The sequence below is a fragment of the Ambystoma mexicanum genome, chromosome 10, assembly GCF_040938575.1.
Source record: "Ambystoma mexicanum isolate Mex_15411 chromosome 10, UKY_AmexF1_1, whole genome shotgun sequence".
NCBI classification, from domain to species: Eukaryota; Metazoa; Chordata; class Amphibia; order Caudata; family Ambystomatidae; genus Ambystoma; species Ambystoma mexicanum.
Genome location: NC_090932.1, coordinates 596,358,644 through 596,383,829, shown reverse-complemented (window position 1 = coordinate 596,383,829; position 25,186 = coordinate 596,358,644). Strand labels below are relative to the sequence as shown.

Below are 25,186 nucleotides of genomic sequence, written 5' to 3'. Positions count from 1 at the left end.
CATGGGATGCGTTCTTAGGACCGCCTTATCTCTGTAAAAAGTAGTGCACGATTCCGAAGCCACCAGTGCCTGTATTTCGCCAACCCTATGTGCAGACGTAAGACCCACCAAGAGAGCCTTTTTAATGGTGACAAGCCTGATGTCTGTGGATGCCACTGTTTCAAAAGGTTTGTGCGCCAGGGTACGTAACACTACATTGAGGTCCCACACCGCGTGTGGTTTCTTGATAGATGGGTAGAGCATGGTGAGGCCCGCCAGATGTCGCTTTACCACCGGGTTGGAGGAAGAGAAAACGACATCCTCAAAGTTCTGGTAGGCTCCTATGGCTGCCAGATAGGTACGGCATGTGTCTATTTGCACTCCTGAGTGTGCGAGGTGTGCAGAGAAGGATAGCACATCGTTCAAATTGCAAGTAAGAGGGTCCACCTCCTTAGATTGCGCCAAGTGCCAAAACCTAGTCCATTTGTTTTTGTACTCGCTCCTAGTAGCACTGCTACTAGCGCCCTGTATGTTGTCTAGGTTAGCCTGTGACAGTTGCATATGCCTTAGGCTGACCTGCTCAGGAACCACGCTGCAAGGGCTAACTTCTCCGGGGCAGGGTGGATGACCCTGCCTCCCTGCTGCGATAGAAGGTGAGCTGGGCCCAATGGCAGGTGAATGGGGTGCTTGTTCGAGAGGCTGAGCAGCTCCGAGAACCATGGCCTTGCAGGCCACCAAAGAGCTATCAGAATGATGCTGAGGTGATGCGATTCTCTTATCTTGCAGATCACCCTGTGAACCAGGGGAGTGGGAGGAAATGTGTATGCTGTCATGCTGTTCCACTGCAACGGCAAGGCGTCGCCCAGGGACCCGGGGCACTGTCCCCGCCAAGATGCGAACTGAGGGCACTTCTTGTACCAGGTGGCGACAAGGTCCACCCGAGGAGGCTCCCATCTGCTGGAGATCCCCAGTAGGACCCGATCTTTCAATTGCCATTCGTAATCGTCTGCTCCCTGTCGGCTGAGCCTGTCCTCCTCCAAGTTGGACTCCCCTGGAAGGTGGATTCTGCTCAAGAAAATGTTCTCCAGGGCCCACTCCCAAATGCTGACTGCTAGGCTGCACAGAGGAGGGGACCTGGTGCCACCCTGCTTATTGATGTAATACATGCTGGTGGAATTGTCCATCTCAATGAGGATCATCTTGCCGATGATACGCGTCAGAAAAGCTTTGAGGGCGAGCCAGATAGCTTTCAGCTCTAGCCAATTGATATGGGCCTCCTGCTCCTCCTGGAGTGACCAGACTCCATGGATGCTGTGGTTGTCCAGGGTAGGCCCCCAGCCTTCCAAAGAGGAATCAGTGGTGATGGTCGCTTGTGGTGCTGCTTGCCGGAAGGGCCTGCCTGTCCGCAGGATGCAGTCTGTGGACCACCAGACAAGGTCCTGGTGTAGAAAGGGAGGAATTCTGAAAAGCTCTGCTTGGGAGCCCTGCTCCTGATTCCATGAGGCTGCGAAGTGCAGCTGCAATCTCCTCATTTTGAGCATCGCGTGAGGTACTGCAAGGAGGACTGCCACCATGATACTCTAGAGATGCTGGAACCGCCACGCTGAGGTCACACCTCTGCTGAGAAAATGACCTGTAGCCTTCTTGATGGCTGTGATCTTGTCCTCCGAGGGGAAAACTCTCTCGGAGCCCATGTCCCAGATGAGGCCCAGAAAAGTCAGGCTCTGCATAGGCTGCAGCTGTGACATCTTGAGACTGATGGAAACTCCCACTTTGTGGAGAGTGTTCATAAGGACGGAGGAAGTATGGTGAAACGCCTCCAGGGATCTCGCCCTGATGAGCCAGTCGTCCAGGTACAGGTAGACATGGTGACCTTGGGACCTGAGCAGGGCTGCCACTGCATTCTTAAGTCTGGTAAAAACCCTGGGGGTTGAGTTGAGACCGAAGGGTACAACCTTTCATTGGAAATTGAAGCCCATGATCCTGAACCGTCGAAAAAAGACTGATGAGGCTGCCAAATTGGGACATGTAGATACGCATCCTTCAGATCCACGGAGCACATCCAGTCTCCCCTGCAGTGTATCTCCGCAATTAGCGCTGGTGTAACCATCTTGAATTTTTGAAGGAGGAGGGAGAGGTTCAGGGTGGAAAGGTCCAACACAACTCTCAGGCCAGCCTGGTTCTTCTTTTGTATGGTGAAAATCCTGGAGTAGAAGCCCAAGCCCCGCTGGGAGTCTGGGACTTCTTCCTCCGCCTGGCTCTCTATGAGCGAACAAATTTCTGCCAACAGAGTTGTCGCAATCTGTGGGAGTGGAGGGGAGGAGAGGGAGAATCGGTAGACGGTACCCCATAGACACTACGGATAGGATCAAGGGTGCGGGAACCTCTGTGCCAAGAGTGTGCGTGAAGGGCAAGCCTGTGTTAGTCTAGAAAAAATACCCTACCATAGCATAGACGCTATATTCTGTTGGCCGAAAACCAACCGCATCATATGTCTAGCATCATCAGTACAGCATTGTCAGCATAACCAGAGCGCGTCCATTTTGTAAGAACAGAATTCACCATTTTGCTATTTTGCTCCTCTTTGCTATTCTGTTCAAATGCTTTGCTAAAAGTGAATTCTATTTCGTTCTGCTCATGCACAGAGCAAGGCCACAAATTACATGTTAAGAGACTAGCCCAGACAGCCCAGACAGCAATGCACCGTTTTCCTCCCTCACAAGTCCTTGGGATTAAGCAGAAAGGCATTTAATCAATAAGCAGGTGCCAGCTAGTCTCGCTGGAGCGGCAGAAACTGTAGAAATAGACAGTTAATGGCTTGCATTATACTCACTTTCACGGCCCCCCTTTCCTGGGCCCCTTTAGATCGAGCCGACCTCTAGCTCACAAATAGAAACCAAGAGATAGTAAGGCTTGGAATGTGTTCCTCCTACGAACACAGCCTGCTTGCAGAACAAGAGCACTATGTTCTTGGTAACAAAGAATAGTGTCTGCACCTTCACAGATTGCAACTGTTGCTGAATAAATGTCTTCAAGGGTGTCATATTCGTCATAATTGTCAATCATCGAACCATTGCAAAGGAAGATACATTATGGGCGGTTTGGATGAGTCACTACTGATAATATGGTGGTCATTTTGTATATATGTAACTGGTGTAAGATGTAAACTCTCTTGTGTGCCACGAGGTCTGGGTAACACACGTTGCGGGACGTGAGATCTTGTTGGCGGACTGAGACTATTTGCTTTGCAATAGACCCTAGATTTTGCGAATTGAACCTCGTGTCTGGCGTATCAGTTTGTGTGTGGTGATTGTGCCTTGTTTCCATGCACGAGTGTCCCCCAGGGGCCCGTCAAAGATGGCGCCTGAACAATTTGTAATTTGAAGAAGGCGGAAAAAATGAATCGAGGACGAGGCCATCGAGCTGGGATCGAGAGGTGTTCAGGGCGCTCCTGTGAAAGTGATGAGACTCCTTTGCAGATCTGTACACAACCGATCCCTGAACGACGTGTCTGGCCAGAGAGCAAGAGGGCGAGGGACCTGAAACGAGGCAGTGTGAGCCAGATACGCAGACATGACGATCCTTGGTTGCGTCAGTATACGGATGATTTGCGTCTTCGTGAGAGACTACTTGGTTGATCAGGTGAGTCGTGCACCGATTTTAATAGTCCTGATATTGGTTGAGAGTTACTCTTGCAAGATCAAATGCCCAGGGTAAGGTACGAACAAGATTAAACATGCCTGGGAAATTGTCTTCCTGTTTAGTGGGATTTTTCCACTGCGGTAGACAATCTTTGGAAACTGGCCAGGCTGCACCACCCGTAGGGTCGCCAGCGTATGAGATGTATGTGAAGTATGGAATAGGGACAATAATGTTTTGTGAAATTTGGCATAGGCAAACCAGACACATAGAAGATTTACAATGGCCTAAAAATGGGAGTTATGAGATGGCGCGTATAGATTATTTGGAAGATAAGCACGCCCTGCGACATTTGACGTCTTTAGAGACTGGAGGAAGGAAGCTATGCTCTGCTTGCAAAGCAAAGAGAAATATGCGCGTAGACATAAATCTAGAGAAGATAGAGCGCTAGAACAGGAAGAAAAAGAACGGGATGAGCAAATTAGAAAGGCGGATAGAAGTCTCCAAATGGGAATAGATAAAATATATCCTCAACAAGAATTGCATGCATCAGATGAATTAATAAATAAGATTTTAAATGAAAAGAGACAAGAACGTCCCAAAAGTAATACTGACATAATTGCACCAGTGCCCATTGCTCAGCTTTTGCCCCAGCCCATCCCCGTTGTTCAGCCTCCATTACAGCCGCAGCTACCACTCCCTCTTCCAATTGTTCCATCCGCACCAAGCGCCCCTCCTCTGCACATAATCTCACTCCCCCCCTGCGCCTGCAGAGCTTGAATCCACAGTAATCATAGAAGACAGTAAAGGAGGAGCTGGGCCTGCACAAAGCGCGTATGCTAGAATAACCCATAGTGTGGTCAGCAAGGAGAGGAGAAAGGAGTTGAAAGAATTGGTATGGTGCCGCCGCAGAAGTTGCGGGACTTGAATGCCTTTGCGCGTATAAGAGAAAGTGATTTAGAAATGAAGGAACATGTGGATAGGCTTTTTGAGTTTAAAAATTAACTTGATGAATTGTATGCTGAAATGTTTTCTACGTCTGGGTTTCGGAACAAGGACGTAAGGAGAGGTAAGCAAGAGGCGGTACCATATGTGCAACTGCGATTTTTTCCGCCGTCAAAACATGCTCGTGAAGAAATGAAAATATGCACACGAGAGGCACTTAGATGCATTACAGATGCTAGCATTCATACAATGGAAGTGGATGAAACATTTGATCAATATACATTAGGAATGCAAATAAAGGCATTGCAGGTAATGGTTGAATATTTACAGGACAAAGATGTAGATAATAAGCAAAGTTGTCCATCTGAATTAATGGCAGTATATAAGAGAGCATTTTCACGAGATACAGGAGAAACTGCCTTATCCCTTGATTTAGCCATAGTGTTGCATATGAGAGAGGGAGAAGGAAGAGCGACTGTGATATTTCCCATGAGAGAGGTCCACCCACTTTTGTACCAAAGGTAGAAATTCTTGCAACAGGTGGGCATCCAGTGCAGGTAACGGAAGCACATTATACAGCACAATATGTACATGTCCCTTTCTCCAGACAAGAGGTGAATAATATAAAACAAACAATCCCTGATTTGAGGAAAAATCCGGTGGGATTCAATAAAGAAATCAAGTCCTATTTGAAATCGTCCATTTTTACTATGAACGATATTGACCTATTATTCCCAGTAATTCTACCAGCAGGAATATGGAAACTAATAAGAAAAGTAGATGATCAGGAGAGTTTTGGTAATACGTGGGAGCATTTAATAAAAGAGGATGCGGACAGGAAAGCAGGCGAAAAACCGTCATCAAATATGGCAGCATTACCAGCACAAATAATACAGAAATTGAAGGTTATAGTTCCAGAAAAAATAATTGTATGGGACAAAATAACTGCATGTGTGCAAGGCAAAGATGAGTTGGCTACAGACTATTTCAACAGATTTGAAGAAGTGTATACAGATTTTAGTGGACAAGATTTAAGCACTGAGCCCGGGAAAAGACTATTTGTTGACAAATATGTAAGAGGATTGTTACCTCCAAAATTTGATAATGACATCTGAAAGTACGTGGCAAGCCAAGTCACAGAGTGAGGTATTACACATGGCCCAGTATTATGAAAACAGACTGAATACAGAGAAAGAAAAAGAAGTAAAAGACAGAGTGAATCTAAAAACAAGGGTGTTATTACAACAGGTAGCGAGTCATAATAGAGGAAAAGGAAATGCACAAGGGAGAGGAAATTATTCAAACATGCATGGAGGTCCACTTGGACTAAACCAATGTGCATACTGTAAGGAAGAGGGTCATTGGCGAGCAAAATGTCCACACTTGCAAAATAGAAATGGGAACAGTCAGAGAAGAGAGAATAGAGGTCGCCCGGGAGTACAGGGGCAGAAAAGAAATAATAGTATGCAGCAAAACCAGAATAATCGAGGAAATAGCAACCAGAATCAGAACCAAAATCAAAATCAGCACAATGGCGGTGGGGACGGGAATGTTTTCGATATTCAACCAAATACATACTATTCTGGTGACTATACATCAGATGACGTATTGTTTCCCCGTTAGGACAGCCCAAGACAGGGGTCAGAACCAGTGTCTATTCCCGTTGACCAGAAAGGACCCTACGTAGAAATGAAAGTTGGGAATAAGGAGCACAGTTTTCTCATGGACACAGGTGCACAGAAGTGCTCAATAGACCACCACTTGGTTCCAGGAATACCACTGTCAGGGCAAAAGAATGTTTCAGTAGGGTTCGCAGGCACCCCAGTAATTAGTCCCATGTCCCATTCAGTACCAATAACACTAGTGCCATTTACTAAATATTGCCCATTCTTGTTGACACAAAATTGTGGCGAGAATCTATTAGGTTTAAACTTGTTAAATAAACTAAGTGCGATTATCAATTGTACTCCTGATGGAGTGTTTTTGAATATCACCACAAAATATACCAGTGTCAGAGTTCCTATCCAAACCCCTGCCAACAGAGTTAAATAGGGTACCGACTTGTGTTTGGGAAATGAATGATAATGACGTTGGTTGTTTGAAAATAGACCCAGTAAGAATTGTTTTGAAAGAGGGAGTAACATTGCCACGTATTCCCCGGTATAAAATTTCAGTTGAAGGCGAGAAAGCATTGAAATGTATTGTTTCAGATTTGATTAATAGAAACGTGATTGAAGAGATTACTGGTAGCACTTCTAACAGCCCTATTCTTCCAGTTTATAAGAAAGGAGGTAATGAAATATCGTTCCGTTTCATAATTGATTTACGCGCATTGAATAAAGTAGTTGATCCCCAGTTTCCGTTGGTCCCAGATGTCACTACCATTTTGACAATACCAGCGGCAGCTTCATATTTTTTTTTATTTTTTTTTTTGTTTTAATCAATAAGATTTTTACAAAGAGAAGACATTTGATTTTCAGTCTAGCTGTGGCAGTATGGAGAAAGGAGCCAAAAAGAAGACTGATACAGGACGGAGGTAGGAGACACAGCCGATGATGTATGGTAAATGCAAGCAAGGACTGCCTCTCCCCATACGAAATCGTGATGGGGATACCTGCTAATGTTTGGTGTGCACCGCAGCCCAGGAGGTTGAGTTAAATAGAATATCCTGTGCTTAGTACATATTGTAACATTTTAATACAGAAGCTTTGTTTGATTCATCAGCAGGTGCAGGAGGCTCTTCCTGTCAGATATACTGGCCCGGGGCATTGTCTACAGCCGGGAGACTGGATACTCATTAAAAACTTTGAGAGGAAGTCATTGCTTGCACCAAGATTGCGTGGGCCCTATCAGGTTCTCCTGGCAACACAAATTGCAGTCCGTGTGGACGGTTGGAAGGCATGGGTACATGCCACCCATACTAAGAGAATTCCATTGCCATTGAAAGAACTGCCTGATCCAGATGACGAGAAAGAAACAGCTGCCTCCGACTTGAAGGACATCATTGCCAGTTCTCTGCCGAAAATTCTGCCTCAGTCTGAGACAAAGCCTGAAAAGATTGCTAAAAAGGAGAAAGGGCTAAGTGTGCCCCAACTTTGCCCAGTTGAATCTGCATCACAACAGGTTGACATGAAACCGGCAACAACACTTTGGCGCCCACCATCACTCGCTGCGCCACAGGCTGACTCTGAGCCTGAATCTGGAAGTGCACCTGTGTTAAGATGGATTTCTGAACTCTGTCCTGGAGTGGCAGAGGTTCAGAAGGCCAGCCTAGTTTCTTGGAACAGGGTAACCTCTGGACAAGCCAGACCAATCAAGGTAGTGATCGCAGCGGTCAAGACTAGGTCTCAAGAGGGGTGAGGGTGACTGAAAGCCCGCAATGAGCACACAAAGCAAGGACACTTACAAATTACTCCAAGCAGGTGTAGTATTGAAAATATAGACACATTTATTACAAGGCCTTTGTAATATTGACCATAGCAAAGAATCACGATAAAACTCAAGTAAACCAACACATTACCATCAAATACAATATATATACAATTACCGAAGGGTCTAAAGAGTTAGGAGCACAAAATATGCAGACCACCTAGATGGGGAGGAAAACAGGCAGTGCAAGCAATCGTTTAGACCCAGTTCGCCTTCAGAGGCCACCTAACTAGAAGGAAGTCCGAGCCCTACGAAGAGTGGAGCCTTGTGCTCAAAAGTACCTGCACATGCTGGTGCCAATGGGCCAAGGGGAGTCTCTTCAAGGAAGTCAGGCAGTTCAGAGTGGTGAACAAAGGAGGGCGAACAGATCTCCGCTACTCGAGCGTGGCCTCCACTTGCGGGCAGAAGCAGAGCGCGAGTGCGAAAAAGGTGTGCTGTTTAACACAGCGAGGAAAAGCTACGGGCTACTGCAGGAGGGCGACCAGTTCCTAGCGTTGCTAGTCACCAGGTCCCCGATGCAGGCAGACCTAGGCTTCTCCGCGTCAGTTTCAGTGCTGGCAGGTTCAGATACGAGCAGGGGACGTCTCAGCATTGTGTAGATTCCGCAGCAGCAGAAGTTAGAGTTGAGGATGTCCCAAACGCAGTGAACCTGCACAGTTTGTTACCACAGCAGGGCAACGAAGCGGCCGTGTGTATTTCAGCCCAATGTACACTTCTCACTTCAGACCTGGGAATGCCAAGTGAACGAATCGTGTGAGAGTGCTAAGGACTCGGAATACAACACAACCTGACGGCGGTAACAGAGCAAGACTCCTGTGTAGGCTGGTCAGTCCCTGTGATGGCACAGAGACGCTACCAAAGGCTTACGTGCAGGAGATGATGAAGATGCCGCAAATAGTTGTTGCCACTATTCCAAAGGGTCGAAGTACCAGTACAGGCCTTCTCGTTCGATCAGAGGCGGAATTGTTTCACAGAGCGACAGCAGTGCAGAGGAGCATTCCTTCAGCGGGTCACCAGCGATTCCTCGGTTCAGCCTCTTAGATGCAGGATACTTGGCTCCTGTATCTGTCGTTCGTGAGAACTCAGGAGATCAACATGGTAGTGGTGTTTCCAGCCTCCTCTTATCCAGAGTTCCCTTCGCGCCAAAACGGAGAGGACCCAATGGGAGATCTGCTCACAAAACACTCACACCATACGTGAACCTATCACGGACCACGGTGGTCCCAGGCATTCAAGACACACTAGACTCTCTGGCACCCAGGATGTGTATTGGGACCAAACATCCCAGTCCACATCCTGGAGGCACACACAAGGCCTGTAGAAGCCCGCGAAAGCATCTGTGTTTCACGGAAAAGTACATGCCCAAATAAGGAAGGCCCCGGGTTGGCTCGACCTGGGGAAGCTGAAGGGGGCAAGACGGTCAGCGGGCAGGACAAAGAGCCTCGTGGTCTGGCCATTTTGGAAGCCAGGCCACCATTTTGGGCTAAGCGCGAGAAACGCGCTTAAACAGCCAAAAGGAGCTCAAAACACAAAGAAACGATCGCTGCCACCAGTCCCGTCCGTGATTCACTTGCACCGTTCGTTAACAATCCAAAGACAGTGTCTAGGGCCTGTTGAGTGACTAGAGACCCAAGAGAGCAGTAACTTAGCTTACAGTGCCCTCTTGTGTCATGTTGCGCGAAAGCTGCAACATGATAAAAGAACTACGGAAAACAACGTTTCCCGGTACTGTCTTAAGGGCATGTCAGTTTCCCCGTAAGAATGGAGCGAAAGCCCAGTGGAGTGCGGCAGAAGGCTGCGCTTCTCTGGCAAAGTCTTCATCAGGGTGAAAACAACAGCAAAAACGTTTAGGGGTTGCCATATGGAAGGACAATTACCTACAATTAAGAAATCTTTCCTAACAACCTGCACTATTCATCGATCACACAGTACCCAGAGCAATAAGGTACAACCTACGTTCTTAAAATTGAAAGTGATCTGATCTTCGTGTTTAATTTTGTTGTCTCTATTTCCCATCACGGATGAAGTGGGAATCGGAGGCATAGGGGAGTGGAGCGTGGGGGTTGTACAAATCTGACAGTTCTGGAACACGGCTTCCCGATGCTACCCTTTGAAAACAAAAAAAAACGTGTTGATCACCCTGTGTGAACGAGCGGGGCTCATATGGTACGAAGGCAATGTTTGCTCTGGGGTTTTTTGAGCAATGTGCAGGAGCACGATAATCTTGCCTCACATTTAGCAATCCAGGCTACCGAGAACTGGCCTAAACACACTGTTAACATTTTGTCGAAATCACTGGTGATTCAACGAGTGCAGCGGTGAGAAGTAATCACGACGAACATAGCTGGAGAAGAAGAATCAAGAAAATGCCTATACCTGCTCCTGCCCCCTCCTGCACCAATGCTGATAATGTAGTACATTTAGAGACTATAGAATTGCTGAGAAAGAGTTGCTGTAAAAGATGTATGCTAATCATCACGATATTCATGTGCATTATGAGTCTACTTGCACCGATATCAATAGTCCTGGCACTATGGTATTTCGAGGAAATACATCCATTAAGTGTGTTTTTGCCTATTAGTAATGTTTCTGTCACGAAAGCCCAGTCCATGTAATTTCTTATACTTTATCCCCAATGGAAGAAAGACACAGGGAAGGCTATGGGAATAACACATTACTTCTGATAATGAACATGACACACTCAATCCTGAGAAAAAACAATTGTTGGGTGTGTACCCATACACCACAACATGGTGGAAAGGGAATAGGTTGGTATGTGCAGCCATTGCCGTTAAGTTCAGCATGTTATGCATCATTGGGAGGACTATATAATGGGAAATGGAATAAGAGTGAAACGGGTCGATTAGATAAGACAAACATGGACGAATTTGAAGAAGTGGTAATGAAGCCTGTAGGTTGCTCCATATTTCACAGAGCAAGGATGATAACACCAGTAATAACACCACAAGATAGATTATACGTGCCATATAAATCATCTGTAATAACGTTTCACATGAATCAGCTAGGGAGTAAAGATGCAGTGCCCCCCTCGTATACAGTAAATTACAGTCCTCGCACTGTTTCAATTTGCTTTTGAAATAAAGGCTCCTATTAAGTAGGGACATTCAATAGGTGCATGAATATTGCAATACTTGAGAGAGAGGAAGAACCAGTATATGTAGGTGACCCCGCCTACTTCATATGTGGGGAAAAAGCTTATCCATGGTTGCTAGAAATTGGGGAGGTACTTGTTACTTAGGGATTCTTTTCCTGGGGGTGTTCCTTTCAAAAATGTCAGACATAGCAAAATTATCTAGATCAAGGGCACGAAGAGATGAGGAAGGAGGATTAATTGCAGAGGATATAGCAAAATCATTTATACCATTTTGGGGTCAAGCAATACATTTGTATATTTATATCCGCGCGCACCGGAGAAAGCCCTGGTAAAGTCCCTCTTTGCCACTGAATGCTGCTTCCCTGCCTGTGGATTGACAAATTCACTACGTCTGAAGTGGCTGATTTGGACTTTTGACTTTATCTCCCAGAAGGTGAACTCTCACTGCAAGGAGTTAACTACCCACTACGTAAATTGAACATTTATAACTCTTTTTTCTTTTACTTTAGGCTGTGCATATCCTACCTGTGGGCGTTATTATAATTGTGAACGCATGCGCACCGGAGAAAGCCCCGGTAAAGACCCGCTTTGCCGCGGCGCTGCGGGCGGAGGCTAAGAGTTCTGCAGCTTTCATTGCGTGGTGGGGTGTAATTACTTTAATGCGAGAAACGTTTTGTGTGTTCTACAGTGGTAGTGTGAGCAAAAGTCAACTGTTATTGTACTGCTAATTTACAAAGAAAGTGCTTTATATGCGTTATTGTCCCTACACACTGAAAACAAATATGCCCGACTCTTTGAGCGCCTCACTTACTACATCTTTAGTAACACCTAAACAAAAGAAATGTTTGCGCATCTCAAAGAGATCTATCACCTTGACCTCAATGCTGAGAACTCCTTTGGCTAACAAAGACATTTGCACCTTTTGTGCAAAAACGTAAGGAGTGCATGATGGATGAATCTTCCTCTGTGCCCTATCTGAAGTATCCGGCTTTGTCAGTACCTCCAAGTGCGAATGACTCTAGTCGTATGCCTATTGTTTCCGACGCTACGATACTGGCCAATGTTCAGTCAAATTCCGTGTGCCCTGATGTAAGAAACCATCCACCTGTTATTAAAACCTTAGCGACCATAAATGAGGTATCCCTTCATATTCCTGACATGGTTGGTGCATCTAATATCTCTATTCATGCCAGTGAAGGGAACCTGAGTAGGTCACACGAGGATCATCCATGTGAAGATGCTATACAAAGTTTGATGGGTTCTACCATTCATTCCATTCATTACTCTTTTCTTTTGCTTACTCCTTGGAGTTGTTTGCCGACCTATAACTCTGTTAACCCTTTGGAAAATCTTAAATTGATTGAAATTACGCTGGCTGCGGTGAACACCACTGTAGCCAGCTTATACAAACTGTTTGAATCTCTTGATTTAAAAATTTCTACCCAAGCTGGTCAGATTTAGCAAATTGCTGAAGGGATAGCCAAATGATCAGCTGCTGATATGAATAAAGCTAAATCTACGAATATGGTAGATGTTGCGGTGGGCCCTGGCAATTGCCTGGACGGAGTAAATGGTATAAGGGGGGTGTGCAGCTTAAATCCAGTATTACCTTCTTTTGCCAACATCATCTGTCCTGTCATTTCCCCTGTAGCAAAAGCTATAAATGTAAATGACTCCTGGATTAGCCTAGACAGAAGTCCCAAAAAAACTTGTCCGAATGGGAAAGCAAGAAGTACAATTATCGACTCACAAAGTATGTCGAAGGCTCTTGGTCTAAGATCAAATGTGCCCAAAGCTAAACCCGTGTCCAGGAAGAGAGTTTGTGTGGCGCGCCAAGCCCAGGTGACCCAACAACACATAACCCCACTTACAGCCTCCTTTTTTCCTATAAGAACGCCTTTAACTCTGCCTTCTGGGAATCCGCAGAGTATGCCCCTTGTGTCTACTGGAAGGCAGGTGGTAACCAGGAGCGCTTCCCCCACGTGCTGTCCAGTTGAGTATGCGCCACTTACGGAGATTATTGATTTGATTGAAACTCCTGTCTCTGTGGCCATATCTGCCGTGCCGGCTGTACAGGCCCCAGTGACTGGTGTGAGTGGTGTTAGAAACCTCCAAGCTGCACCGACTCTTATTGAAGTGGGTTTTCCATCTAATGAAGTTGGTGTACAAGATTGAATGGTTCAATAAAGGCTGCAGTAGATGCCTACTTAACTGAGCGAGCAGCCTCAATTCCGTCCTCTAAGCATTGAATGTGTTAAACCCTGACCATACGACCAACAAGATCCCAGCCAACTTTAACACTAACACACTGGGGGTTAATTCTAATTTTAATTCCTCTAATGAGCTTCATAGTCAATGGAAGAAAGCAAGTTCTGGTCCTGTATTGAAGAATGTTAATCAACCACCAAAACCTACAAATAAGAAGGAGTCCACACGGATAGGCCATGAAGTGTGTAGAAACACCTTTACCAATTGCCACTCTCTTATCCTCAAATGTAGAGATGCCCCCTTTGAGAAATATGATTTGTGCAGGACCAGCATTTTAAACGTTTTTGGAGATGTGAGTAATCTGCAAGACATTGCTTCGAGTGATATCGACCAAGTGGAATTTGTGTGTGACCAAAATCTAGCAATTGTGTGTTTGTGGATTAAATCTGGGTTAGTTTTGAACTCAATATGGAAAGAAAAAATTGAATTGTTTAAAATGGGTTTCTTGATTGCTCAGGAACGCCTTGTAGCTGAGGCTAAAGATTGCGAACAGTCCCAAACTCCTAGGTCACGCCCGAAATGTCCTGCTGTGTTTACTTGTGCTTATTGTGGCCCGATTGTGATCCCTCCCCAGTCCAGAACCACCTCTTCTCAGGCATAACCATTAAATGAGTGTCCTCAAGTTAATTACTCTTTAGCCTCCTGGAACACCAGAGGTCACTCTCACCTTCAATGGCCTTCGCCCCATGATATTAATAATTATGACATAGTGGCTTTATGGGAGACATGGCTTGTGATACCCCCTTTATGGGACGACCATGATGTTATCCTATTACCAGCCTTAACGGCTGCCAGAGGGAGACCTACATCTGGCCTGTTGGTGGCGGTAAAAACCAGTAAAGGACTAAAAATTAGTAAGTGGGCGTCTCCTAACAACTTTATTCAACTAGTGAAAATCACTTGTGTTACCCAAACGCTAGCCCTAATCAATCTATATCGGAATCCTGTGGGTTTGGCTGATGAGACTTTTTACAAAGATTTATCCATGATATTAGAACAGGTATCCTGTGACCAGTCTATTAACACAATAATGATGGTAGGAGACTTAAATCTTGACTGCATACAAGCCAAAAACCTGTCAAAGGCTTGCGAGTATGAGATGGCTTAATTTTGTTAAAGAGCATAATTTACATATGGCCAATGGCACAATTGGGGGTGACATTCCTCCTAAATCGACATGGGAGAGAGGCATCTCCAATTCCATCATTGGCTATGTATTTATGTCTGACAGTCCATTCCACAGAGCCATTAAATTTGAAATCCTGACACAATCGGTCAGTGATCATCATATGCTGATCTTTGTGTGGCAGGGTGCCCTTGATCAACCTTGTCAAAACAACTTTGGTCAAACCAGGTGGATAAATGTGAACACTGCGAAAACGCGCTTCAAATGGTCTAATGCATCTCTAAATGCTCTTAATTCTGCCACTCAAGGACTAGATCTTTCGAAGCTTGACTTTTATGTAGACATTCTACCCTCTTTCGGTTCCTCACACATAGGAAAACTTCCCTATGTGTCAAATCATAAGCATCAAAACGATCAGATCCTCCAACAGGTGAAACACATCTATAGGAAAGAATTAAGAGCTACATTCAAATTGCCGTTGTGCGAACAAGAGTGTAGTCGCCGGAAGATCAGATGCCAATACCGAAATTGGTGCCGGGCAAGAAAGGCTACACTCTATCAGCAGGATAGCGAAGCCTTCTTGTGCTCCGCGAATAACAAAAAATCGGCCCAAATGTGGACCCTGCTTAACAGGGTGTCCAATCAACCGCAACCCAGTCTCCAATTGTGTGGTGTGTCTGAAACACAATGGCTTGAACATTTTTCGCGACTATACGCAGATACTAAATATGCAGAGTACATCTACTCTAAATCGACTTCAGGTCATTGGAGTTTAGAATGCTGGTTAGAAATCATTGAAAATTTCATAAAGAAATCATCGTCCTCGCGTGCAGCCGGGCCCGATGGTCTAAACAATTATATGTTTAAACAGAATCCATCAGATGGGCCTCCATATTGAATAATGTATTCCAACACATTATTCTTTCAAAAGTTATTCAAACATCATGGCAGTACTCCTTACTTGTACCGATCTTCAAGAAAGGTGACAGGGGTTCTCCGGCAAGTTATTGCCCCATTGCATTGCTTGATGCTCCGGGTAAGATCTTTGCACGACTGGTCTTGAAAGACTTCACCCGCTGGACTGAGAGCTGCAATCAATGAGATCCCTGTCAAACCGGGTTTGTGGCAGGCTTAGGAACCACAGTCAATCTACTGACTCTTAATGCTATAAAAGCCCAGGCCCAATTGACAAAACAACCATTGTACTTTGCTTTTGTTGATCTACACTCAGCTTTTGATTCAGTTTCCAGAATCAAACTGATGGAAAAGTTAGTCGGCAAATTGCCCAGAAACCCTGTGTGGTATTATTTATGCCTTACATTCGTCAACCACCATAATGGTGCGATTGTCCATACTTGGCCTCTTATCAGCGGTGATATCAACTTTTAGGGGGCTGAAACAGGGCTCTATCTTGGCCTCAGCCATCTTTAATTTTTTTATCCACGATGTGAGACAGATCTTTCATCAGGTTGCCTCAGACTCACCAAGAATTAATGGTATAAGCATTAAAGCGTTATGGTACGCAGACGACTTGGTGTTAGTCTCCAAAACCCCGGTAGGATTGCAGAAATTGTCTGCATTAAATGCTTATTTAGAGTTAATAATCAACCTCAATAAAACACAAGTAGTCATCTATGCACCGAGGCCTTCTAGAAGAACACAGTTTGAATGGAGAATTAACGATGTGGATGTGGTCCCTACGTACCTCTATTTGGGAATTCTATTTGATGGCATGCCTTCAATTAATTCGCATTCCAGGACATTAAATCGTAAGATCATGACTTCCATCTCCCAGACAAGGATAATACTGCACAAATTTGGCAAATTTACTATCAGGCCCGCCATTATTTATTGGCGACAAAAACTATTACCCACCGTATTGTATGGCCTTGAGACCAAAAATATTGTACACCCGACAGTCCTACATAAGTTAGAGGTGAAATTTTGGAGACGTGTGTTACATCTCCCTCAATGTGTACCTGGTCCCTGGCTACGACATGAACTGGGTCTGACGTCCTTGAATGCTGAAAATGATTGGAGGCTGTGTGCTTTGTTTTGCAAGTGCTTGACCTTTATAAGACCTGACAACATACTAGCAACACTATCTGCTTATATGTTGACTTCAGAACATGCATTTGTTAAAATGTGGGTTTCATATATTTACAGAATCTTGGCCAGAGCAGATATAAGTTTGGAGACCCTCATTGTTAATCCAACTTGAGCAAAGGTTAACATTTATAGATTGGATTGGGTTGATACGAGAACTGAGTGCCTCTTGTATAAAGACTTTCAAGTACTAGCCTTTGAACATAAAAGACTCAAAGAGCTGGCACCGTACTTAAACCAATCTCCCTAGGCGCAACTGAGAACAACCATCTTACGCTTGCGGTTTAACCTATTTCCCACTCGTGATGTTCTGTCCAGAAGGAGGTTGTTGCCTCCAAAGGAGAATTACTGTGGCTTCTGTCAGGATGTTGCAATCAAAGAAACCCTTAAACATATCATAACTGAATGTCCAGTTTTAATCAGATTAAGAAGTAGATATTTCGAGAAGCATATGCCCTACTTCAGTGCTATACAACCGGACACCCGATGGTCGGTAATATCTACTAAATGTATAAGTATTAGTATTGCTACTTATAACTTTTTATCGGCCTTGAAACTGGAATCGAGTCCATTGTCTCTAACTGGACTAGAAATATAAGGATATCTAAGTTTTGTGGTTTGCCTGCCTGATCGTGGGGAAAGGTCTTCATCGGGATGATTTATATTTTAAACATTTATAGGTTGTGCAGAGACAATGTATGATATACTTTTGGTCTGTAAATGAAGAGATTTATACTACGTTATTTTTCAATCAGTGGAAATGATTAATAATTATGATTGATATTTTTATTGTGTGTTGCATAAGTGTTTCTCTTAAATTTCATATTTAGTTAAGTCTTGTCTTAGATTATGTCTGTTGTAAATTTTTGTTTTTTCATGCATTATTTGTCTCTTTTTACTCCATTTTATTCAATTTTTACTTTATGTACTTTGATGTATTAATGTGTAAATGAATTTTGTTTAAATATTGAAAAAGTTTAATTTTTTAGCTATATTCAATAAAGAAAAAATAAATAAATGTCTATAATATAAGACAACTATCCAGAATTTTAGAGAAAACTATGGGCCTCATTACGAATCAGGCGTTAAGGGGTTAACGGCGCCGTAAACGGCGCCGACCCTTAACGCCTGATTCCGAGGTCCCTTTGCGCCATGGTGATTTTAACGCCTGCTTTTTGTAGGCGTTAAAATCCATGGCGCTAAGGGACCATGGTGCTAATTACGCCACCGTAATTTACGGTGGCGTAATTAGCGCCTTCCCCACTCCCATTATGCCCTATGGGGCAAAAATGGGAATGGGGAAGGGTAAAATGGGAAATGGGGATTTACCGCCCCACTCACCTTGGAATGGGGCGGTAAATCCGCCATCCACCATGGTGTAAACGTAGTTTACACCATGGTGGTAAGGGTACGACCCAGGCGGTAACTTACCGCCTGGGTCGTAATGAGGCCCTATAAATGGAACAACGGATATATTGTATAATATGACTCTGGAGGAGAAAGCAATTAGATTAATGACACTTCAAAATAGAATGGCTCTTGACATAGTTTTGGCTGACCGTGGAGGAGTTAGCAAAATCGTGGGGTCATCGTGTTGCGTATTTGTGAGTGACTCCTCCCCTACAATTTTTGAGGCAATAAAAAAGTTACAACTCTTGAGCTCTGACCTCCACCCCCCGCAGGTAGTTGGGAGCTGAACATAAGCTCCTGGTTTTGGGAAGTATTACGCTCATGGGAATGGAAATCGGCTGCAATTCTAGCAGCAGTACTTGGAATCTTCCTAACATGATGTTGTTGCATACACTGTCTACCAATAATTTGCACTGAACTAAGCGTAGAATGCATACACATGATGACACAAAAAAGAACTCCCAAAGTGAATACAATCACAAACCACGAAATGCAGACGGTCAAAGAATTCATGTCTATAAATATCGATGATGATGATGATGACGATTATAGTAGTATGCAGAGTTCATGGTCAGAGGAAGACACGATGTATGGTTGATGTGTTTGGCTTACGGCCAAGAGGAGTGTTTGTTAGTCTAGAAAAAATACCCTACCATAGCATAGACAGTATATTATGTTGGCCGAAAACCAACCGCATCATATGTCTAGCATCATCAGTACAGCATTGTCAGCATAACCAGAGAGCGTCCATTTTGTAAGAACAGAATTCACCATTTTGCTATTTTGCTCCTCTTTGCTATTCTGTTCAAATGCTTTGCTAAAAGTGAATTCTATTTCGTTCTGCTCATGCACAGAGCAAGGCCACAAGTTACATTTTGAGAGACTAGCCCAGACAGCCCAGACAGCAATGCACCGTTTTCCTCCCTCACAAGTCCTTGGGAGTAAGCAGAAAGGCATTTAATCACTAAGCAGGTGCCAGCTAGTCTCGCTGGAGCGGCAGAAACTGTAGAAAGTGCGTGCTGCAAACTCTCATCTTAGAACAGGTTATCATGCCATGTTCTCTCTGGAGAGGAGCGCCTGCTACCTTTTGTGAAATATTTGTAAGGAACTTGGGGTTGGTCACCCTAAGTTACCTGGGGGCAACCAGACGTGGTCTCCCTGCTCACTGTACTCAGAGAGGCACAGCTTCACCTCACTGATGAAGCCCAACAAGGCTGAAACACGTGTATGGGGTTGCTGTCGGTACTCTTGTTCAGAGAGGAATTGCCATAGCATTTCGGTGCTGGACTGCCCATGTGGGCGGGACAAAGACTGATATGCAAATGGATATTTCCCATCTGTGAAAGGTACAGTGAGCAAAAAGCGTGTGCTGCAAACTCTCATCTTAGAACAGGTTATCATGCCATGTTCTCTCTGGAGAGGAGCGCCTGCTACCTTTTGTGAAATATTTGTAAGGAACTTGAGGTTGGTCACCCCAAGTTACCTGGGGGCAACCAGACGTGGTCTCCCTGTTCACTGTACTCAGAGAGGCACAGCTTCACCTCACTGATGAGGCCCAACAAGGCTGAAACACGTGTATGGGGTTGCTGTCGGTACTCTTGTTCAGAGAGGAATTGCCATAGCATTTTGGTGCTGGACTGCCCATGTGGGCGGGACAAAGACTGATATGCAAATGGATATTTCCCATCTGTGAAAGGTACAGTGAGCAAAAAGCGTGTGCTGCAAACTCTCATCTTAGAACAGGTTATCATGCCATGTTCTCTCTGGAGAGGAGCGCCTGCTACCTTTTGTGAAATATGTAATCACTAAGCAGGTCCCAGCTATTCTTGCTGGAGTGGCAGAAACTGTAGAAATAGACAGTTAATGGCTTGAATTATACTCACTTTCACAGCCCCCCTTTCCTGGGCCCCTTTATATGGAGCAGACCTCTAGCTCACAAATAGAAACCAAGAGATAGTAAGGATTGGAATGTGTCCCTCCTACGAACACAGCCTGCTTGCAGAACAAGAGCACTATGTTCTTGGTAACAAAGAAAAGTGTCTGCACCTTCATAGATTGCAAATGTTGCTGAATAAATGTCTTCAAGAGTGTCATATTTGTAATATTTGTCAATCATCGAACCATTGCAAAGGAAGATACATTATGGGCGGTTTGGATGTGTCACTACTGATAATATGGTGCTCATTGTGTATATATGTAACTGATGTAAGATGTACACCCTCTTGAGTCCCACGAGGTCTGGATAACACACGTTGCGGGACGTGAGATCCGGTCGGCCAACTGAGACTATTTGCTTTGCATTAAACCCTAGATTTTGGGAACTGAACCTCATGTCTGGCGTATCAGTTTGTGTGTGGTGATTGTGCCTTGTTTCCATGCACGAGGGTCCCCCAGGGGCCCGTCATCTGGCCCCCACCAGAGACACGTGGACCCGAAGGGGCGCGTCAAGCCTTCTTTCCCTTTGAGGCTGGGGCAGAGGAGGGGGAGTGAAACAAGCCCTTTCTCCCCCCTTCTGATGCTTGCGCCGGTGCCGACTCGAAGAACGGTCAGGCTGTCTCGACCTGTTCCTGGAAGCCCCGGAACCCACCAAAGGCTACCCCTTGTCAAAGAGTTGATGCGACCGGGTGTAGGCCGTTGGCATGGCCTTTGTGAGGCTAAAGACTTTGCAGTTTGGGAACTGTTGTTCTTATCTAGCTCCTCATTAGTGGTGGAATGAAAGAGGTCACTACCCTCGAAAGGAAGGCCAAATATGCGTTCCTGGACGTCCGGGTTGAACTTGGTAACCCGAAGCCAGGCAGTCCTTCTCATGTCCGTGGTGATGCAGAGGGCACAGCCTGAGGTGTCAATGTGTGCCACGGTGGACTCCATGATGTCCTGAGCCACCATTTTAGCTTCTGCCAGCCCCGCCTTGAAACGTGCCTGGTTCTGCAGAAGAAGGTATGTGAGGAAGTCCTCTATTTCCTGCCAAAGCCTCTGATTAACAGCTGCCAGCATGGCGTCTGCGTTTGATTGACGAAGGTGCAGGGAGGCGTTGGAAAATAACTTTTTTTCGATAAGTCTCCAAGATCTTCTCCTCCTTGCCTAGAAGCGCCAAAGAAGAGGTGGCCCATGACAACTGCGGCTTGGAGTAGAGTGAGGCCGCTGCAAACACAGACAAGTGTGGTTGAGGGTGTGCCGACTGCAAGAGTAGATCCCCCCCTCGAGTTGCCTGTACTTGGTGTTGAAGTGCCGACTGGTAGGCTGGGCCAAATGGGGACAACGTACTTCTGCATCGGAATCTTCGTTCTCACTGCAGGGCGTAGAGTGAGGACCTCGGCCAGGACCCCTGCCTCCTGTTGTTCAACCTCGTGTTGCGGAAGCCCCAAGTATTCGGCCAAACGTGTGAGCTGTTCATGAAAGGCCTTGGCTGAAGATGGCATGTCGGGGTCCTCCTCCTCATCCGTTTCCACTAGTGTGTCCAGCTGGTCTGGAGCAGGTGGAGGAGTGCTGGGCACCGGCAGCTGTGGTGTGAGAACCGGAGCCGTTGGCTGCTGTGGAGGCTGGAGTGGAACTGCCTGAACTGTGGGAGGCAGGGGAGCCGGAATCAAAGGACCTGGGGGTGAGCAGCAGGGGCTGCACCGGGGTCAGAGGCGTTGGAGCCATAGGAGGATCGACTATAGGCGCTGTTGGTGGGACTGGAGAGAGCATGTCCCTGATCACATCCTGAAGGATGGCCCCATCTGAGGAGACCTCATGAGCGTGAGGAACTTTTTAAAAAAACCTGTCTTCAGAGGCTGGTGGGGTGGTAGGTGGTAGGTGGTAATGACGGAGTAGCGGGAGGCTGCTGGGGTCTGTGGGTATTCTGCCTTGCTGGTTGCAGGGTAAATCTGCCCTGCGACACTGAAGGATAAGCTGTACGCCACGTACCTGGTAAAGACCAGTCCCACCTTGAAACTCGTTCTCCACCAGGGGGTGGTATCGGACAAGCAGCCATTTTGTCTGGCACAGCAGCCTTTTTTCAGGCTGCATGCCACGTGCCAGCAGTGCAGGGCTGAACTGGGAAGCAAAAGTGGACCTGGACATTTTTTCAAAGTGGCCCCATATTTCGCTGAAGGAGCAAGCACAGCGCGTGAGTCCAACCCTTCTATGAGGATTTTGCGAGTACCCCCCAAGAAGATGTATGGCTTGCACAGTACACAAATGTCTACAGCTGGCACTTTAACCTGCTAGGATATTTTCCTGACACTGAGACCTATGGCAGGTAGGTTAAACACATGGTTCTGCCCCCTATCCCCCAGCACGACCTTTACGGTTGTCAGCTCAAAATGTGTTGTTGGTCCATACATCCTGCTGTGCCCATTGTGGCGATAGGTGCTTTTCGGGATTCGGCCCATGTGCCTGAAATGCTCTACCTCTGCCCCCCAAGCCCTTCCACCTTTGGACATTTGATACTTTTCCTATATTCCTGATGAAGCTTAAGAGAAATCTCTTTCTCTAAATGTCTCCAATAATGTAGGCCTTATTGTCTCTAGTATTTAGATCATCTGCGCCCAGATACAGTCTCTGCTCGATTTTCCTCCCTGAGGAATTATCGCGATACAAATAACTGAAATAAAATTAAATGAAGTGCCCTTCCCCTTTAGGACGCATTCGTGATTTTTCCTGCTCCGCCTTTTAACAACTATGGTAAAAGTAGCACAGGGAGCAGGTTTGGGAAGACATTTATATGCGCAGATTACTTCTGGAGTCCAGGACAGGCTTACGAGGGGCTCTGTGCAGACCCCAAAAAGGAACTGGGGCTGGACAGGGGGCAGGCGCAAGGTGGGACAGGAGGCTAAGCACAGGCTGGACGTGAGGGCAGGTTCGGTGGAGGGTCGGGGAGGGCAGGCACAGGCTGAAGGGGAGGGCAGGGAGAGGCTGAATGGGCTGGCACATGTTGGAGGGTGGGGACAGGCACAGGTAGGCCGGTTGGGCAGACACAGGGTGAGGGACTAATTTGGGAACTTGCCATTCGAAACTCACCATCAATTAAGTGTGTCCTCAGTGCCACCAGGTACCACCCCTATAGAATAAGGAATTTGGTGCCTGGGGACCCAGCACTTTGCATGGGTGCCCCCCCTGATGCTCGCTGTGTTTACTGTGGTCTCTTGGCTGTGCCCGTCTTCCTTCTTTGCTGAGTGATATGGTGTTTCAAAGTGCTCAAAGAAGCTGCAAGCAGCATGTTAGCGCTATATAAACAAACAAATGCGTTGTAACTGGAAATCCAGGCCTTGTAGCGTTTTGCTTTGGGACACATAATGCTCTTCCTTTGCCCGTATTTTGGGAAGGAGCTGGATTCTGCCTTTTTTCCAATGGAAACTTGGCACTGGGAAGTGGGGGCGAGGGGCACAGTTGTCCTCCTGAGCCCATTGACCACAGGGATATTTTTAACTCTTCTGCTGGATGCAAGGGCGGTGATTCCACTGACGGGCCCATAGATCAGTGCTCACCCTCTAGTACCTGTAATACAAGATAGTTGCACCTCGAGGAGGTTGGGGTGCAGGAGTCACATACTCCAACACAGTTCAATAAGGACAACTCAAAGATTTGGCAAAGAGACTTAAGTTCATAGAGGTTTATTTCATGCCACTGCTGAAACAGAGCAGCCCTAGTGCCGTGGTCGAGCTCCCAGCCTCAACCACCCACCAGCATCACACAGAGCTAATTTCTATAGCCAAATGTGAGGGAGAAATCTGCCCTCACCGTTCCAGCACAGTCTTAAGCAACTTCATTGTTAGCATTAGCTCACTGGGCAATTCATTTTTAATCGAGCTAAACCTTCAAAATGAAATACGCTCTAGCATGCATTCCTGACTCTTCTTCGGTGCTCTGCTCAATTATAATTGGTGCAGCTGGATTCTTCAGATAAGGTTCCAGACAGGGCCTAATTAAGAGTCTAGGTTCTGCCCATTCGTCAAGTTTCTGACTGCATGCTACCCTTGAATGTTTCAACTTTAAAATTACCTCATCCTACACTCTCTGCTCATTATAGCCACATTTTCGATTAAATGCATTTTCATTAAAGGTATTTGGCAGCATTATTTTGTGTCTGTGTACAGAAAATCTTATTGTCCATTCTGTGCCTTGCCACCTTACTAAATCATGATAATTACATTTTCGACATTATAACAATGATGCTTTTTGACTATACTTGTATATACTAACATTATGAATACCAGTTTCACATAATTACAACACCACATTAGTCCATGCAAGTTTATCTGCTTAGGTTTGAGTGGGGGCGGCTGCCCTCCACTTGAATCAGTTGTTGATTCCCTATCTTGAATTTGGGTCCTCCACTACACACCCCGTCTTAAAAGTTCTTTGTTTGAAAAACAACAACTTTGAACCATATTCGATGTACATTCTCCTTAATATTTATCTAAACACATCTTAACACGATCTTATAATTTGGCACATTCTAACGTATTGTTATTTAAAACAAACGTGTGTGTGTCATCTCCTTTCATGTAAGCCCTACTTCCTGTAATCATGTGCCTTTAATCTAACTGTATGCCTTGGACGATTCACAGCCATTGTGAGACTCGAGGGGTTTGGTCAAGCTTTGAGGTAACCCATTAGCCCATTGTCTCTTCGTATGTTGCACCTTGTCTGCAACTCCCACCCCAACAAAGTACAGTCTCTCCTTGATCATCTTTTCCTGCCCATGCAGATCGTTTTCACTTTGTCCTTAACTCTTTTCCACACTCTTTCCTTTTCTGTATCTTCCGTTGTAGTTGTCATGAGTTTGGCGTTAGTGGACCGTCGCCTTTTCCTTGCCATTGTGCTGTTTTCACAGTCGGTCTCCCAGGTTCTTTTAATGCTTAGACCAGAAGTCCACTGTTTTTTCGATTTCACAAGAAGTTCAGTTTTTTTTTCCCCAGAGTGTCTCTCTTTCAAAAAGGGTTAATTGTTCAATGAGTCAACAAGAGGGGAAAGTCCAGCATGGGGATGCAGGGTTGGGGGAAGTCTTTTTGCAGATGCAATTCAGCCTCAGGCTTTCACTGGGTTTCTCTACGACCTCCCTCTCTCCTCACGCGGTTCAACGTTAATTTCCCAAGCCAGACAGGTCCCTCGACGTATACCTGTAATATAAAACGGAATGAGCTTCTTTTTGTAAAATAAACAGGTCTCTACTATTTAACACATTT

The 25,186-nt window shown here is 45.6% G+C and overlaps 1 protein-coding gene across 6 annotated transcripts in view; it reads right to left on the bottom strand.

Moving 5' to 3' along the window:
• ACSL3 (acyl-CoA synthetase long chain family member 3) overlaps positions 1 to 25,186 on the bottom strand; it is a 3,215,977-nt gene that overhangs the window by 183,827 nt on the left and 3,006,964 nt on the right. For 2 of the 6 annotated variants that reach the window (XM_069618148.1, XM_069618149.1), the window contains one exon: positions 23,596 to 25,120. The exons of the other annotated variants lie outside the window; for them this stretch is intronic. In XM_069618148.1, coding sequence (XP_069474249.1) covers positions 25,037 to 25,120 — 84 coding nt within the window. In that variant the 3' untranslated portion in view covers positions 23,596 to 25,036. Of the gene's footprint in view, positions 1 to 23,595; positions 25,121 to 25,186 lie in introns of those variants that run through there. 6 annotated transcript variants of the gene reach the window in all.